We start from the raw sequence: 15,368 nt of genomic DNA, 5'->3' as shown, positions 1-15,368 counted from the left end.
TTAAGAATGCCTTAAGGTGTCAAAGACGCCATTCCCAACACCTCAGTGAGTCTGAACGAAGTCATGTAATAGGACTACGAGAAGCTGGATGTTCCTTCTGCGTTACTGTAGAAAGACTTGGCAGTAATGTAGCCGCTGTACATGATTGCTGAAAGCGATGATCACGAGAATGTACGGTCGCAAGAAGACCGGGCTCCGGACGGCCAAGTAGCACTGCCCAGAGGGAAGACCTTTGTGTTCGGTGTATGGCTCTGGCGCATCGTACTGCATCTGCAGCAGCAGTTTGAGCATGAATTGGTACCACGATGACACAATGAACCGTTACAAATTCGTTGCTTCAAGGACAGCTCTGAGCCAGGTTCTCTGTAGCGCGCATTCCAGTGAGCCCAAACCACCGCCATTTGCTACTTCAGTGCTGTCAGGAGACTGCTTTTGGAGCGCAAGGTGGAGGTCTGTTGTGTTTTCTGATGAAAGCTGGTTCTGCCTCGGTGCCAGTGACTGCCGACAGTTGGTTATAAGGGGGTCAGTTGAGGGCCTGCAGCCAACCTGTTTGCGTGCTGGACACACTGGAGCTACACCTGCAGCTAAGGTCTGGGGTGCCACTTCGTAGGACAGCAAGAGCACTCTCGTGGTTGCCCCACGCATCCTGACTGCAAAATCGTACGTCAGTCTGGTGATTCGAACTGCTGCGCTGCCATTCATCAACAGCATCCTACGATGTGTTTTCCAACAGGGTAATGCTCGCCCACATACCGCTGTTGTAACCCAACAAGCTCTGCAGGTATGTTGCCTTGGCGTGGTCGATCACCAAGTCTGTCTCCAGTCGAGCACATGTGGGACATCATCGGAGCCGGCCGGTGTGGCCGAGCGGTTCTAGGCTCTACAGTCTGGAACCGCGCGACCGCTACGGTCGCAGGTTCGAATCCTGCCTCGGGCATGGATATGTGTGATGTCCTTAGGTTAGTTAGGTTTAAGTAGTTCTAAGTTCTAGGGGACTGATGACCTCAGAAGTTAAGTCCCATAGTGCTCAGAGCCATTTGAACCATTTGAACATCATCGGAGGAGAACTCCAGCGTCATCCACAAGCAGCATTAATCGTTCCTGTAATGACCGACCAAGTGTAACATGCATGGAACTCCATCCCACAGGCTGGCATCTGGTACCTGTACAACACAATGCATGCATATGTCCATGTTTGCATTCAACAACCTGGCTGATTTACTGCTTATTAATGTACCAGCATTTCACATTTACAATGGTTTATTCGTGCTAACATTAACCTGTAATCTTGCAATGTTAATCACTTAAATACGTTACCTAGAGAAACGTCTTCCCGAAATTTTATTACTCTACATTAATTATTTTTTAGTGTTGCGATTTTTTTCCGTCATTGTATATCTGGTAAACTGAACTTGAATAAAGCCGCAAATAGTTGTTAACTGATGATTTATTCACGATCAGTCTCGCTGTGTTGAAGCAGCATCTTCAGGAGCTTCTGCACAGAAAGGAAAGCATCTTCTTAATCTATGTATTTAAAAACTTTATTAAGGACACACAATGAAAATAAACCCAAAGATAAACTGCTTACTGTAGTGTCACATAGATTAGCACCCAAAGACGCTCGCAACCCCGTGAAGAGGGGAAGTGGTCAACAAATAGTAACTGGAAGAGCATTGGGGCTGCTACTGCAGGAGATGAGGCACTGTGGCAAAAAGAACCACAGTTACTGTAATAAATATGATTAAATGTAATAGAAGAAGCATAAAGTGGGCACCATCAATAGTGCATCTGACTGACAAATGAAACGTATTAAACAGCTCCGTTACTGCAAAGATAACGCCCCTCCCCCCCCTCAAGGAAGGGAAAAGTAATGCAAATGGCTCTGAGCACTACGGGACTTAACATCTAAGGTCATCAGTCCCCTAGAACTTAGAACTACTTAAACCTAACTAACCTAAGGACATCACACACATCCATGCCCGAGGCAGGATTCGAACCTGCGACCGTAGCGGTCGCGCGGTTCCAGACTGAAGCGCCTAGAACCGCTCAGCCACACCGGCCGGCAAAAGTAATGCACGTTTGGAGTCTACGACGGTAAACTTTGGGAGAGTCTTTCGGTGCCAATCTATGTGACATTACTATTAGTTCTTTTTGCTTAGGTTTATTTTTTATTGGCTGCCCTGAATTTTTAAATACATAGATTACAGGGATTCTTTCCTTTCTAAGTACAACCACCTGAAGATACTGCTTTAACGCAGCGAAACCGGTCGCGAATAAATCATCAGTTAACACCTGTTTGTGGTTTCATCAAGTTCAGTTTACCATGAGTTCAAACAGCCGTGGCTGCCCATATTACGAATTTATATGTTAATGTATATGTGTTTTGTTCCTGGAATAGGAAATTGAAAGTTTTTAGTTTTAAAGTAACACCACCGAGTTAAACTATTATGCTTACAGAGAAGTTTTTATCAACAGAAGGCAGTCTTACAAACAGTAGGACAAAAGCGCCGAGTAAAATGGCAGAGCTGGGCCCTTTGAGGAAGGACGAAGACGGAAATACCCCGGAAAGAAATGTGATGGACAGTCTGCTGGAGGCGGTGGGCACGCGCGGTCGCTTCCAGCAGCGCTTCAACTGGACCTTCAACCTGCTGGTGATGACGTTCGCCGCCATGCCGTACGTCAACTTCGTCATCGCGCTCACCGTGCCCGACCACTGGTGCCACGTGCCCGGCAGGGAGGCCACCAACTACACTCAGCAGCAGTGGAAGGCCTTGCACATACCCAGGTGAGAATAGGATCTTACCCGTGAAGAGACTACTCGCATTTCAGTAATGAAATGGACTATTTACTTAAGATGCTGCCCAATTCAGGTTGTTCGACACTGTCTTTCTATTTTCAGACAATTACTGCGTGACATATTCGAAACCTAAGAGCCGTTTAGACATACTATACACACCTACTCCGCTTATCCACGTAATGTCATTTACTTCTAACGAGGACAACACGATAGGTGCCAGAAACCTCGCTCAGTGGAAGGGCGGTCAAAATAAGCGAACATCAGTCTCCCCTTATCCGTAGATACTCGATAGTTTCGGAAAAAACAACGGTCAAAGTTTTCGAGGTATTTTCCAGAGACTTTGTGTGCCTTTTATGTACCTTTTCGATACTCAGACTAAGTGGTGGCACAGTTGTTAGTGTCGAGGCTTCTTAGTTTTGTGTCTCATGTTCAAAACCCGATAACTGTTTCTTAATTATTTTATTTTAATTTTGTTGCTTTCATTTATCTACCCATGTTTGTAGAAGGTTACTACACGGATGTTTTACAGCGTATTTTGATATAACGTTGTCGTTAGTCATATAATAATTGTATGATCGTAATAAAAAGAAGAATGAGAAAATTACTTGAAATTGTTTTCGGTGTAATCCCTGTAGCGTATCTTGATTCATGATCAATCGCAAGCGCCAGTTTTCGGGAAAGTAGTCCATTATGCTTGGTTTGCCGTGAAATTATTGCCAATGCGCGAAATCTTCTCAGAATGTTAACGTCTCTTTCCCGAGTGAGATTGATATGACGAAATGTCATTATAAGAATTAATATAAGAATTGATACAAGAATGAAATATCAAAATATGAGAATTTAAAGAGATTATAGCCTCTCAACATACGATACGCACAAATGTTACGTAATAAATGTCTGACACTCATTGTGAAATCCAGTTGTAATTTACAATTAATATAACGCTCCTGTATCTCCTAATCTGATACGAAACATTCGTGCTGTAACCTTCTGCGGACATGGGTAGATAAAGGAAAACAATAAAAAAAAAACAATAATCAGGTTTCGAGCACAGGGCGCAAGATTAAGAATCTGCGACGCCAACCACTGAGCAACCAGTTCGTCTAGGGATGCAGAACGGTGAAAACTTTGACCGTCGTTTCTTGAGAAACAGTCGAGTATCTACGTATAAGCCGAGACACGGGATCGCTTATTTTTACTCTTATTCGACTGAGTGAAGTTCCTAGGAAATCAAGTGATGGCACTTGTTTTTTCCTTGTAAGTACTTTTCGTAACTTCGGACTAGGTTTTCCAACCCCTCTCCATGGAAGTTCTCCGTTTGGGAAATGAACAGGTAGACAGTGGTAGACTTGCGTTCCTCTTCAACCCATTGTCAACCAAGTAATAGTTTCACGTGCAAAAAGACGTAGTAGTGCGAGGAAGCGAGTGAGAAGAATAGCGCCGACCGGAGTGGCCGAGCGGTTCTAGGCACTACAGTCTGGAGCCGCTCGAACGTTACTGTCGCAGGTTCGAATCTTGCCTCGGGCATGGATGTGTGTGATGTCCTTAGGTTAGTTAGGTTTAAGTAGTTCTAAGTTCTAGGGGACTGATGACCTTAAAGGTTAAATCCCATAGTGCTCAGAGCCATTTGAACCATTTGAGAAGAATAGCAAGAAAACGAAGCATCTCCATCTCGTCAACAACGGTCCTCTTTGTATTGGTCGGTAAGCTGTTTCGGTCCTCACCTTACACACGATTTTCGACATACGAATTTTTCCGTTACAGTCGAGAGGAAATTCATGAATCAGAGTACGAGCGGTCAATAATCGACCAGACTGCAGGTTTTGGTGAGGTAGCTGCATAATTTTAACGTTCTAGACCTGCCACTCCGCTCATCGTGTACCTACTTAAGACTACTTTAAGGCCTCGGCAAAGTTGTCTATGACTGTAGGCCCATAAAGTAGGTATATCCACTGATGAATATGTGCAGCTTTAGATCAATTAACACACAAAAATCTAATTGCAGCACGCACTTCATAACTGGCGGGAGCAACGATTTTCAGGGCCATACTCGTTTGCTTTCACTCGCAAACGACTGCTGAATCAAAGTAATGACTTCGGCGGCTTCGTAAACAATCCATAAACACCGCTGCCTCCATGTAACTTGGTTCTGAGCTGAGAACATTTAAATACAAGCGGACAGCTTTCACTTGTCAAATACGCCTCGAATTTGTAGATGATTCCATCTGATGACTGGCGGTTTCGGTGACGCTTTTTCTTTTTGTTCTTTCGTGAATAACTTTTTGAGAGGGGCTTTCAGTAAGTTATACAACACATTTCTTTTTCTCGGCCAAATTCAGCTGAAAAAACGCGGAATTTCTTTTGGGGCGTTGTGGCATATTTCTGCTTCAGCCCCTATCGTTTCATGAAGATCCAATAGGTGGCGGCGCTGTACGTATCCTTCAAAATTGCTTCTGTAACGAAAGTGCGTACCACTGATTTTCTTTCGGTGGAAAACCAGAGCATCGCAGATATTCACAGGCACTTGCAGAATTTGTACGGAGACCTGGTAGCGAACGAAAGCATGGTAAGTCGTCAGACTCGTCCACCAGCTGAAATAACACAGGGGTGTTCCTGCTGGGTTCCTCGCCGCCTACTTCTTCAAAACCTTAGCTGTCATCACTGCAACTGCGACTAAGAAACGCCGGGACTAGCGACAGACGTGCATCCGTTTAAATGCTACCCTCCCTATCAACTCGTCCAAGTTCTGGTCAGCCTTCCGTCGCCTTACCGGAACTAAACCCTCCCCCTACTATCCTCTTCTCCATGATGATCACCCCTTCCCTGACACCCTTAGTAAGGCCAATCACTTTGCCTCCTACCTCTCCGATGTGTTTTCCATCCCCAACGATCCCCAGTTCGATTACTCCCTCTTCCCAGATGTCCGCGATCGAACTGACACCTCTGTCCCTCCCCTCGCTCCTGGTTTCCAGTACTTGGACAACATTGCACACACGGAACTCAATGCCCCTATCACTACACAGGATCTCATTGCTACACTCCGCACAAAACGCATCACCGCTCCTGGTCACGATCGTGTCAGCTACCGTCACCTTCGTGAAGCTCCTGTCTCTTTCCTCTCCACCCTGGCCAGGCTCTACAATGTAGTCCTGTCCACTGGTTACTACCCCGACCTGTGGAAAACTTCCCGTATCCTGATGTTCCTTAAACCTGGCAAACCGCCGTCCGCCGTCTCCTCCTACCGTCCCATCAGCCTTACCTTTGTCTTCAGCAAGGTCCTGGGATCTATCCTCACCCGCCGCATCCACCAGCATCTCCGCCAGCACCGCCTCCTTCCCGTTACCCAGTGTGGCTTCCGGCCGTCCTTCTCTTCCGACAACCTACTCCTTCACCACACTCATCTCCTTTCTGAACAGCTTAATTCCCGTCGCTCGACAATCTTCCCCTCCCTGGACCTCGAACGTGCTTATGACCGCGTATGGCATTCCGGTCTCCTCTTCAAGCTCCAAACCTTCGCCCTTCCCATTAACTACGTCCGTCTGATCGGCTCCTTTCTCTCCCACCGTCCTTCCTACGTCACCATCCATAACACGGATTCCTACACCTTTTTTCCCTCCGTCGGTGTGCCCCAAGGCTCCGTCCTCTCCCCCCTTCTATACCTTTTGTATACGGCGGACATGACGCCGCCGTCAACCCCCATCCACCTTCTCCAATTTACCGATGACACCGCCTTCCTTGCCGTTGCCCCCACCCTGCAGCGCTCCCAACACCTTCTCCAATCCCATCTTGACCGGTTCACCGCTTGGTGCAACCAGTGGTTGCTCAACGTCAATCCCTCCAAGTCCCAGGCGATTATTGTAGGCAAAACCACCCCTTCCTTCCGCCTCCTTGATTTCTATCTCACCGTCTATGGCCGTCCTATCGCCCTCACCCCCACCCTCAAGTACCTTGGCGTCACCCTCGACCGTCGCCTCTCCTGGACCCCCCATCTCCGGAATATCCAAGCCAAGGCACGCTCCCGACTCCGCCTCCTCAAGCTCCTTTCCGGCTGTACGTGGGGTCTGGACCCTTCCACCATCCTCCACACCTATAAATCCCTCATCCGCCCTATCCTTTGTTACGCCCATCCGGCCTGGATTCCCCCCCCCCCTCTACCTTTTATAAATCCCTTCAAATCCTTGAACACCATGCTCTCCGCCTCGCCTATCGCATCCGTCTCCCCTCCCCCACGCAGATCCTGTACAATCTCATTCCGTTCCCTCACCTCCTCCTTTTCCTTGAAAGGATATAGATCCTGTACACCTCCCGCAAACTCGATCCTCCTCACCTGCTTGTCTCGCCCATCCTCTCCCACCCCCGCCCGCTGCCGCGCCTGTATTCCCATGTCCCACCCGGTCTCCATCTCTCCACCCTCCTTACCCTCTCCCAAGGTGGCTTCCGCCAGCTCCCCCTCCCTGATGATGTCCTCCTCCCCTCCATCTACCCCTCCTATGAACTTTGATCCTCCCCGCCCCCACTTCCTGCGCCCTTTCCTTTAGGCACCCTCTCTCCCTTCTCTTTCCTTTTCCCCCGTCCCCTTCCTCCACCCCTCTTCCCCCAGGCTTCCCCTCCCCCTTCCTCCCTTCCCCATATCTCCCCTGCCCATGGCAACTGCTCTCCCCTCTCCCTCTCCCACCCCCCCTTCTCCTCTCTTGGCAGGTCCCCGGACTTGTTAAGTGGTTCAGCGTTATTCGTTTTGTGCACCTACGTTCACGTGTGACAATTTTCGTCTATGTATGTGTCCAAGTGTCTGAACAAATTTTATCTTGGATTCTACGCCCGTGAATGGCTCCATGTATTTTAAAAAGTGTTTGTCTCCGTTTCTATGTCCACCATATTTTTTTTCTCTAATTATCTCCATTTGTATCTTTTGTGTTTCTCTGCAGCCAATAAGTGGCGTAGTATGCTGTTGCAGGCCTGCCTGTACACAGGTTTAAAAATAACAATAATGAAAAAAAAGCACTGCTACTATCTCCATCCCATCTAATATTCCCATTTCCTGTGATTTCCTCACCCACGTCTCCTGTACGTTTCCCAACTACAGTATATTACTCCCGCTGACTTGAACATCTGGCGGTGGGGTCAGTTCTTAACTGTGACATTGTCCCCATCCCACAGTACACTCTTTGGACGCCTCATTGCAGGAGTACTCGACCCAGCTAGAAGTGACAACCTACCTTTCTTCCTCACCATAATCTACACACTACCTCGTCCTCATGCACTCCATCTCCGTCCGAAAATGGTCCACAACTACTCCCATGCCAACTGGAATGCCTACCAGGAATCCATAGATACCTAGCTAGTAAGCCACCTGCTAACCTTCTACCAATCTGCCGATATGCCCCACGCTACAGCCTTTCTGCAGCAGACGTTTTCAGATGCTATATCCGCCTATATGCCTATTAAAGCCATATATGCTCATCACCCTGTTCTCTCATCTGAAGCTGTAGTCCTTCCCTGTGAATCCTATCGCTCATATCGCTCCTTCCTCTGAATTCGTCACCAGGATACACTCACACGCCACCAGCAACTACAGCGACACATGAGAAATTTACTGGCGCCAGACATGCACCAGGCTCAATGCTACACTCCCAGTTAACTCTTCCAAGTACTGGAAAGCATTCCGCTGACTTACTGGCATCCAACTCATCCCTCACTACCCGATCCTTCCCATCAACCTTCCCTCAGCATCCTATCTCTTCAACATCTTCTCCATCCATGAGGACCCTCACTTTGACTACTTCTAATTTCCTACTGTCCATGAACACACAGATATCACAGTCCCATTCCTGACGTCTAGCTTCTGCAACTTGAACAATGTACCAGAAACAGTATTAAACGCCCCAATCACAGCACAGAACATAAACAAGTACTTCACAGAAATCGCAACACATCCCCTGGTTATGACCACATGGCCTATCACCACCTCATACAATGTCCTATTTCCTTTCTCATCACCACTGCAGCCCTGTGTAACACTACCCTCTCCTCAGGCTACTGTCCCGATGCATGGAAAATCTCCAAAATCTCACTTTTCCTCAAGCCATATGGACCCCCCCCCCCCCCCAATACTTCCTCATAACGCCCCATCAGCTTCACTCAGTGTTCAGCAAGGTATCTGAATCCATCCTTTCCCATTGCATCCACCACCATCTGCATGAACATCCTCTGCTTCCTATTACCCACCGTGGTTTCTACCTTTCCTCTCTGCTGATGATCAACTCCTGAACCTCACCCATCTCCTATCCCAACAAGTCAACAACTGTAACTCCACCATCTTTGTCTCCCTTGATCTAGAGGAAGCATAGAACTGCAAGTGGCGTTCCGGTCTCCCTTTCAAATTCCAGACTTATGCACTTCCCATCAACTATGTACACCTTATTACATCCTTTCTCTCCAATCGCCCATCCTATGTCCTTCTTAACAACACCATTTTTCATACCTTCCATCCCACTGAAGGAGTGCACCAAGGTTCCATTCTCTCCCCTCTCCTTTAACTCTTATACACTGCTGATACACCCAAACCATCTCCACCAAGACATCTCCTTCAGGATGTTGATGATACTGCTTTCCTCACTTCTATGCTATACTCCAAAAGTCCCAAAAATTCCTCCACATCCATCTCAATCACTTTACCTCCTGGGTTAGCCAATGGCTCCCTAAGATTAACCCCTCCAAACCGAGGCAATAATAATATGTCACACTACACACACTTCCTGTCGACATTGCTTATACCTATTCGATTATGACCGTTCCCTCTAGGTAACTGATACACTAATATACCTTGGACTAACGTCTGACCAGCATTCAGTGTGGAAAGCTCACCCACCAACCATCCCACATAAAGCCCACTATAGACTAAAACTACGAAAACTACTAACTGGCCAAACATGGGGCTACACACCTCTACTGTCCTTCACATGTATAAATCCCAATCTGCTCCATCCTTTGCTATGCATGGATATTCGCCATTCCCAGGTTCTATAAGTCCCTCCAGATCATTGAACGTCATGCACCCTGCCTCATTTTCTGCATCTGTTCACCTTCCCCCACAAGGATCATTTACCAACTCATCACATTCCTGCCTCTCCTCACTCACACTGAACACCTCTGAACAGTCTACACCATCCACAAACTCGTCTCCAATAATCCTATCATTTCCCCTCTAGTTTCCAATCATACATTGCCGCCCCTTTAGCAACCACTAACCCTCCACTACACACCCTCTACATGCTTGCCCAAAGGAATTTCAACCTTCCAGATCATGAACTACCAGCTATAGGTCCAACCACATAATCCACCCATAATCAGGGCTTCCTCTTCCTCCCCACCCCACATACCCTTACCCCTTTTTACTTTTCAGCCTTTCTTTCCCCACCTACTTTTCCCAACAACTATTATTGTCACCAGTTCCCCCCTCTGGCCCATGCCCTCTTCTGTCCCAACAGCCACTTTTACCCCATCGCTGCAATGCATCAGTCCTCCATCTTTATACTACCACATTCCTGCCCTCTTATTATCCATAAAAAGTATGTAAAAAGGGATGTCACCTGACAGAGCAGCATTTGTTTTGGATGTACTTTCTTTAAGTGCACACTCACATCACGGTGTCTTTCCTCTTTCTCTAACTATGCCATCTATAGTGATGACATACAGAACAGATATTTGCAGCCTTTGATATGAAATCTGGTCGCCGCAAAGGTTGCCTTTACCATCTACTAAACTCTGCCCGTCGAGACACAATGTCAATACTGTAAGAAGCAAACGTTTCTGAAGGACATACTGTCCAAAGATCGAGCTATACTGCTCCTGTATCTGCGGTTTGGATCTAAACATCCTTATACTACCACATTCCTGCCCTCTTCACCAGTCAATCTTTTCCCTTTTAACAACTGACTCCCTATCCCATGGCAGGTCCTTCCAATTTCTAGTGACAGAAAAGTGCTTCTTTTATATATCAGTGTTTTGGCAACATGATTTTAATCTGTGCTTATTGTATTCATTTTACCTTTTATTATTACTATTTTTAAGTACCAGTCCAAAAAGGCATCTATCACACATCTCAAAAGTTGCGTTTTATTTTTCACCTTCAAAAAGTTTTAAATTATGTGTATATATGTCCACTATTTGTTTCTTAGTTTCTCAACGGCTTTATTATTTTATTGTGAATTCGCTGAAAAACGAGTTGACTGTACCGCTCACAGCCCACATCCCCCCCCCCCTCCTCCCGCACGTATGGTATGCGAAGGGATGAAATAACAGTAAAGAAAAGTCTCTCACCACCTAACAAAAGATCGTAAAGAGCAATGAGCTCGGCCCAATGGAGGATGCACTCCGTGGGAAGCACTGCATGGATGATGCAGACGTTATTGTCGACCAGTTGAGTGGTACCATGCAGACATACAGGTCCTGCCAGTCAGGCCTTTGCATTGAATGGAAATTATTTTGAAAAATAGGGTTTTGTAATCAAAAAGAGTGGCGAATAATATGGTGTATTGAAATCATATATAATACCAATATGCTTTGAGAAAAAAATGGCATTACAGTATTAAAAAGCGATAAAATAGAACACGACAAAAGTCAGATTGTTAAAAAGAGGAAGAGTTAAGAGACAGTAGTTGACATATGCTCGAGTGCCAATATGTGTGTTCTATTTTACCTCTTTTTATTACTGTAATGCCTCTTATACGTTATAAGCTCATTACAGACTTCAACTATTGTATCCCCCTTTTATTTTACGCTGTTCAATTAATCATTGAAAACTAGTGTATATTAATCATATTAGTGTATATTAATCATTGAAAACTAGTGTATATTAGCGGCATCGGGTGAACGCACAACAGAAACATCTTGTGGCTACTGTACAGCAGCTTGTTTTGAACAGTAGTGCTACTGACAACATGACTCGTGCATATGCTGTTATTTATATATATTTGACGATGCTGGTGCTGATTTTGCATTTAACATTTGGCGATGCCACTTTGGCAGCAGTATATTAGGACTTTTTTTATAAAACAGGTATGCCTCTTCATACTTAAAGCGCACAAATGCATATATATGCCAGTAGTACTTTTCATTATGGTCTATTTACTGTTTTTAAGCTGTAGACAATCTGCGAGTGTATTTATGGTTTTCCCATTTTTTGCTGCACATCTGATGATGGTCATTATAGACCGAAACCGTTAATCTGTTAACAAAAAGTTTGTGACCCTAGATGTAAATTAAAGGAAACTTTTATATATACGGGTCACTGTTTTATTCGCGACAATGTCGCAACTTTTAGATCACTTACGATTGAAATAAATAGGAAGTACAGTGAAGCTAAGGCTAAATGGCTGTAAGAAAAATAAGAAGAAATCGGAAAAAATGATCGTAGGAAGGACTGACTCAGCATACAGAAAAGTCAAAACAACATTCAGTGAAATTAAAAGGAAGGTTGGTACCATTAAGAGTGCAACGGGAATTCCACTGTTAAACGCAGATGAGAGGGCAGAAAGATGGAAATACTACTTTGAAGATCTCGGTGAAATTTGGAAATTTGTGATAAGTTCCTCTGGAACCAAACTTCTGAGGTCATCGGTCCCTAGACTTACAAACTACTTAATCTAACTTAAAGTAACTGTAACTGACGCTAAGGACAAAAACAACACACACACACACACCCATGCCTGAGACAGGACTCGACCCTCCGATGCGGAGGGCGTGGGAGGAGGGAGGGGAGGGGGAGGGGGGAGGAGCCACTCGAACTGTGGCAAGGCGCCTAGACTGCACGGCTACCTCGCGAGGCGACCTCTGTGATAGGGAGGACTTGTCTCACGACGTGACAGAAGAAATTTGTTTCGAGATGGAAGGCATAAGGGATCCGGTGATAAATTCAGAATGTAGAAAGAGCTTTGGAAGACTGAAGCCCAAATAAGTCAGATGGAGTAGGTTTCATTCCAGTTTCTAAAATCATTGGAGGAAGTGACAACCAAACGACCATTCAAATTGGTGTGTAGAATGTATGAGACTGACGACATACCATCAGGCTTTCGGAAAAATATCATCCATTCAGTTCCGAAAATAGCAAGAGCAGATAAGTGCGAGAACCATCTAACAGCCAGCCTAACAGCTCATGCTTCCAAGTTGCTGACAAGAGCAATATATAGAAGAATGGAAAAGAAATTGAGAAACTGCTAGATGACGAGGGCTTTGGCTTTAGGCAACGTAAAGGCACCAGAGAGAGAAGCCCTGATGTTGCGCTTGATAATGGAAGCAACACGGAAGAAAAATCAAAACACATTCACAGGATTGGACGACCAGGAAAAAGCGTTCAACGCTGTGAAATTGCGCAAATGTTTCAAATTCTGAGAAAAATAGGAGTAAGCTACAGGAAAAGCTGAGTAATATACAATATGTACAAGGAAAAAGAGAGAGCAATAAGACTAGAAGACATAGAACGAAGAGTTCGGATTAAAAAGGATGTAAGACAAGGATACAGTCTTTCGCCCCTACTGTTCAACCTATGCGTCGAAGAAGCATTGACGGAAATAAAAGGAGGGTTCAAGAGTGGAATTAAATGGAGGATGAAAGGATATCAGTAATAAGATTCGCTGACGATATTGCTGTTTTCAGTGAAAGTGAAGAAGAATTACAGGATCTGTTGAACTGAATAACAGTCTAATGAGTACAGACAGGGAATGAGAGTAAAACGGGAAAAGGTAGAAGTAATGAGAAGTAGCGGAAATGAAAACAGCGAGAAAATTAACATCAAAATTGGTGATCACGAAGTAGGCGAAGTTAAGGAATTATGCTACCTCAGCAGCAAAATAACCAATGACAGACGAAGAAAGGAGGAGATAAAAAGCAGACTAGCAAAGGCAGAGAGGGCATTCTCTGCCAAAAGAAGCCTACTAGTATGAAACGTAACACTTAATCTGAGGAAAAAAAATTCTGAGAATTTACGTTTGGAGAACAACATGGTACGATAGAGTACCATGGATTGTAGGAAAACTGGAACAGAAGAGAACCGAAGAGTTTGAAATGTGGTGCTATAGAAGAACGTTGAAAATTTTGTGAACTGATAAGTTAAAGAATGGAGATGTTCTCCTCAGAATCGGAGAAGAAAGGAAACATACGGAAAACGTTGATAAGAAGAAGGACAGGATGGTATTATACGTGTTAAGACATCTGAGAATAATTTCCAAGTTCTATAGGGAGCTGTAGAGGATAAAAACTGTAAAAGATTGAAATTTATCCAACAAATAATTGAGGACGTAGGGTGCAAGTGCCACTCTGAGATGAAGAGGATGGCACAGGCGAGGAATTCGTGGAGGGCAGCATCAGACCATTCAGAAGTGTGACTAGTTAAAAAGAAAGTACAGAGTGCAGAATCCACAGGTTGATGTTTATATGTGAAGTCTGTACCCATTTCAGATGCTAGAAAACATTTTATGAAAGCGCAGTGAAACAGGAAAAAAGAGTGTACGACACAGTTAGCTGCTAGATCTCAAGAGGTTCTTCAGCGACGTGGTGAATGCCGTTTAATGTGTTGACAAATTTCATTTGTGGTTTATTTGTGTGTTGTGACATGAAAGTATCACTCTAGCGTACCCTCTGCTTAGAATGTAGTGTCACCTTTTTTTTTTTGTGACGAGGAGAGGGGAATGAAAAATTACATCGGTACCTAGGTGTCTCGCCGACTCTCTGCATTTTGGTTTAGGATTTAGACAAGAGCATCGACACGAAGTCTGTTGTTCATGTGGGCTAGCGACCAGGAGCGGTTTGCCACCATCTCCTAGCCTGTGGTCAGTAAATTACTGTGACAAATATTTATTCCGCTATCGAGTACCTCGGGTCGTGAGCCATGACTATTCTGCTAGAAGCCATTTTGGCAGCTTGCGCGCCCAACCTATGAGATTTTTAAGTGCCTGAGACCCTGATGATGTATACAGGATGTGGTGTCATTTTGGTTTGATTATTATGAGAGAGAAGGTAGATGTTGAAACCCGGCGCAAGCACGTAGTCCACTTCCTACAGATCAAATATAGGGGTTCACTAAGCTTAAAATCCCATCTAAGAGGCGAATGACCAACAACTGTGACGCTTATACTCATTTACTGACACACTATGGACAGGCTTGCAATTTAAATCTCGCCTTTGAAGTGAACTGTGTCGATCAAGACGTTGCATCACTGCCTCTCCTTCCTCAGCCAGCCAAATACTCACGATGACAATGTCTTCTATCGTCTACGTTCAAATCGACAACCTGTGCTTTGAGCACCACTGTATAAATGTGCATTATCGACAACAGCAATAGGACTGCTTTTGTCCATGGAGAATTTTACTTAACGTAGGGTTCTAATGTGCTTCTCAATAACTTGATTTTTTTATTATGTTATTGTACAACGTCGGTGATGATCATTCACGTTATACAATGTTGCTTCAATCATGGTGCATGTCTGCAGACTGCGTGACGATCCACAGCTGCTCATCGAATATTACGAAATTTTAATCGAAAATTGATAAGCTAGATAGACTTCAGCTGTTACTA

General features: G+C 45.0%; 1 protein-coding gene across 1 annotated transcript in view; it reads left to right on the top strand.

Annotated features, from left to right (window-relative positions):
- Nucleotides 1-15,368, top strand: part of LOC126188547 (solute carrier family 22 member 7-like) — a 172,560-nt gene that overhangs the window by 12,418 nt on the left and 144,774 nt on the right. Inside the window, exon 2 of the mRNA XM_049930150.1 lies at nucleotides 2,476-2,785. Coding sequence (XP_049786107.1) covers nucleotides 2,517-2,785 — 269 coding nt within the window. The 5' untranslated portion in view covers nucleotides 2,476-2,516. The remainder of the gene's footprint in view (nucleotides 1-2,475; nucleotides 2,786-15,368) is intronic.

The sequence above is a fragment of the Schistocerca cancellata genome, chromosome 1 (genome assembly GCF_023864275.1).
Source record: "Schistocerca cancellata isolate TAMUIC-IGC-003103 chromosome 1, iqSchCanc2.1, whole genome shotgun sequence".
Lineage (NCBI taxonomy): Eukaryota > Metazoa > Arthropoda > Insecta > Orthoptera > Acrididae > Schistocerca > Schistocerca cancellata.
The sequence above is the reverse complement of the archived record's forward strand: the minus strand, read 5'-3'. Positions and strand labels throughout refer to the sequence as shown.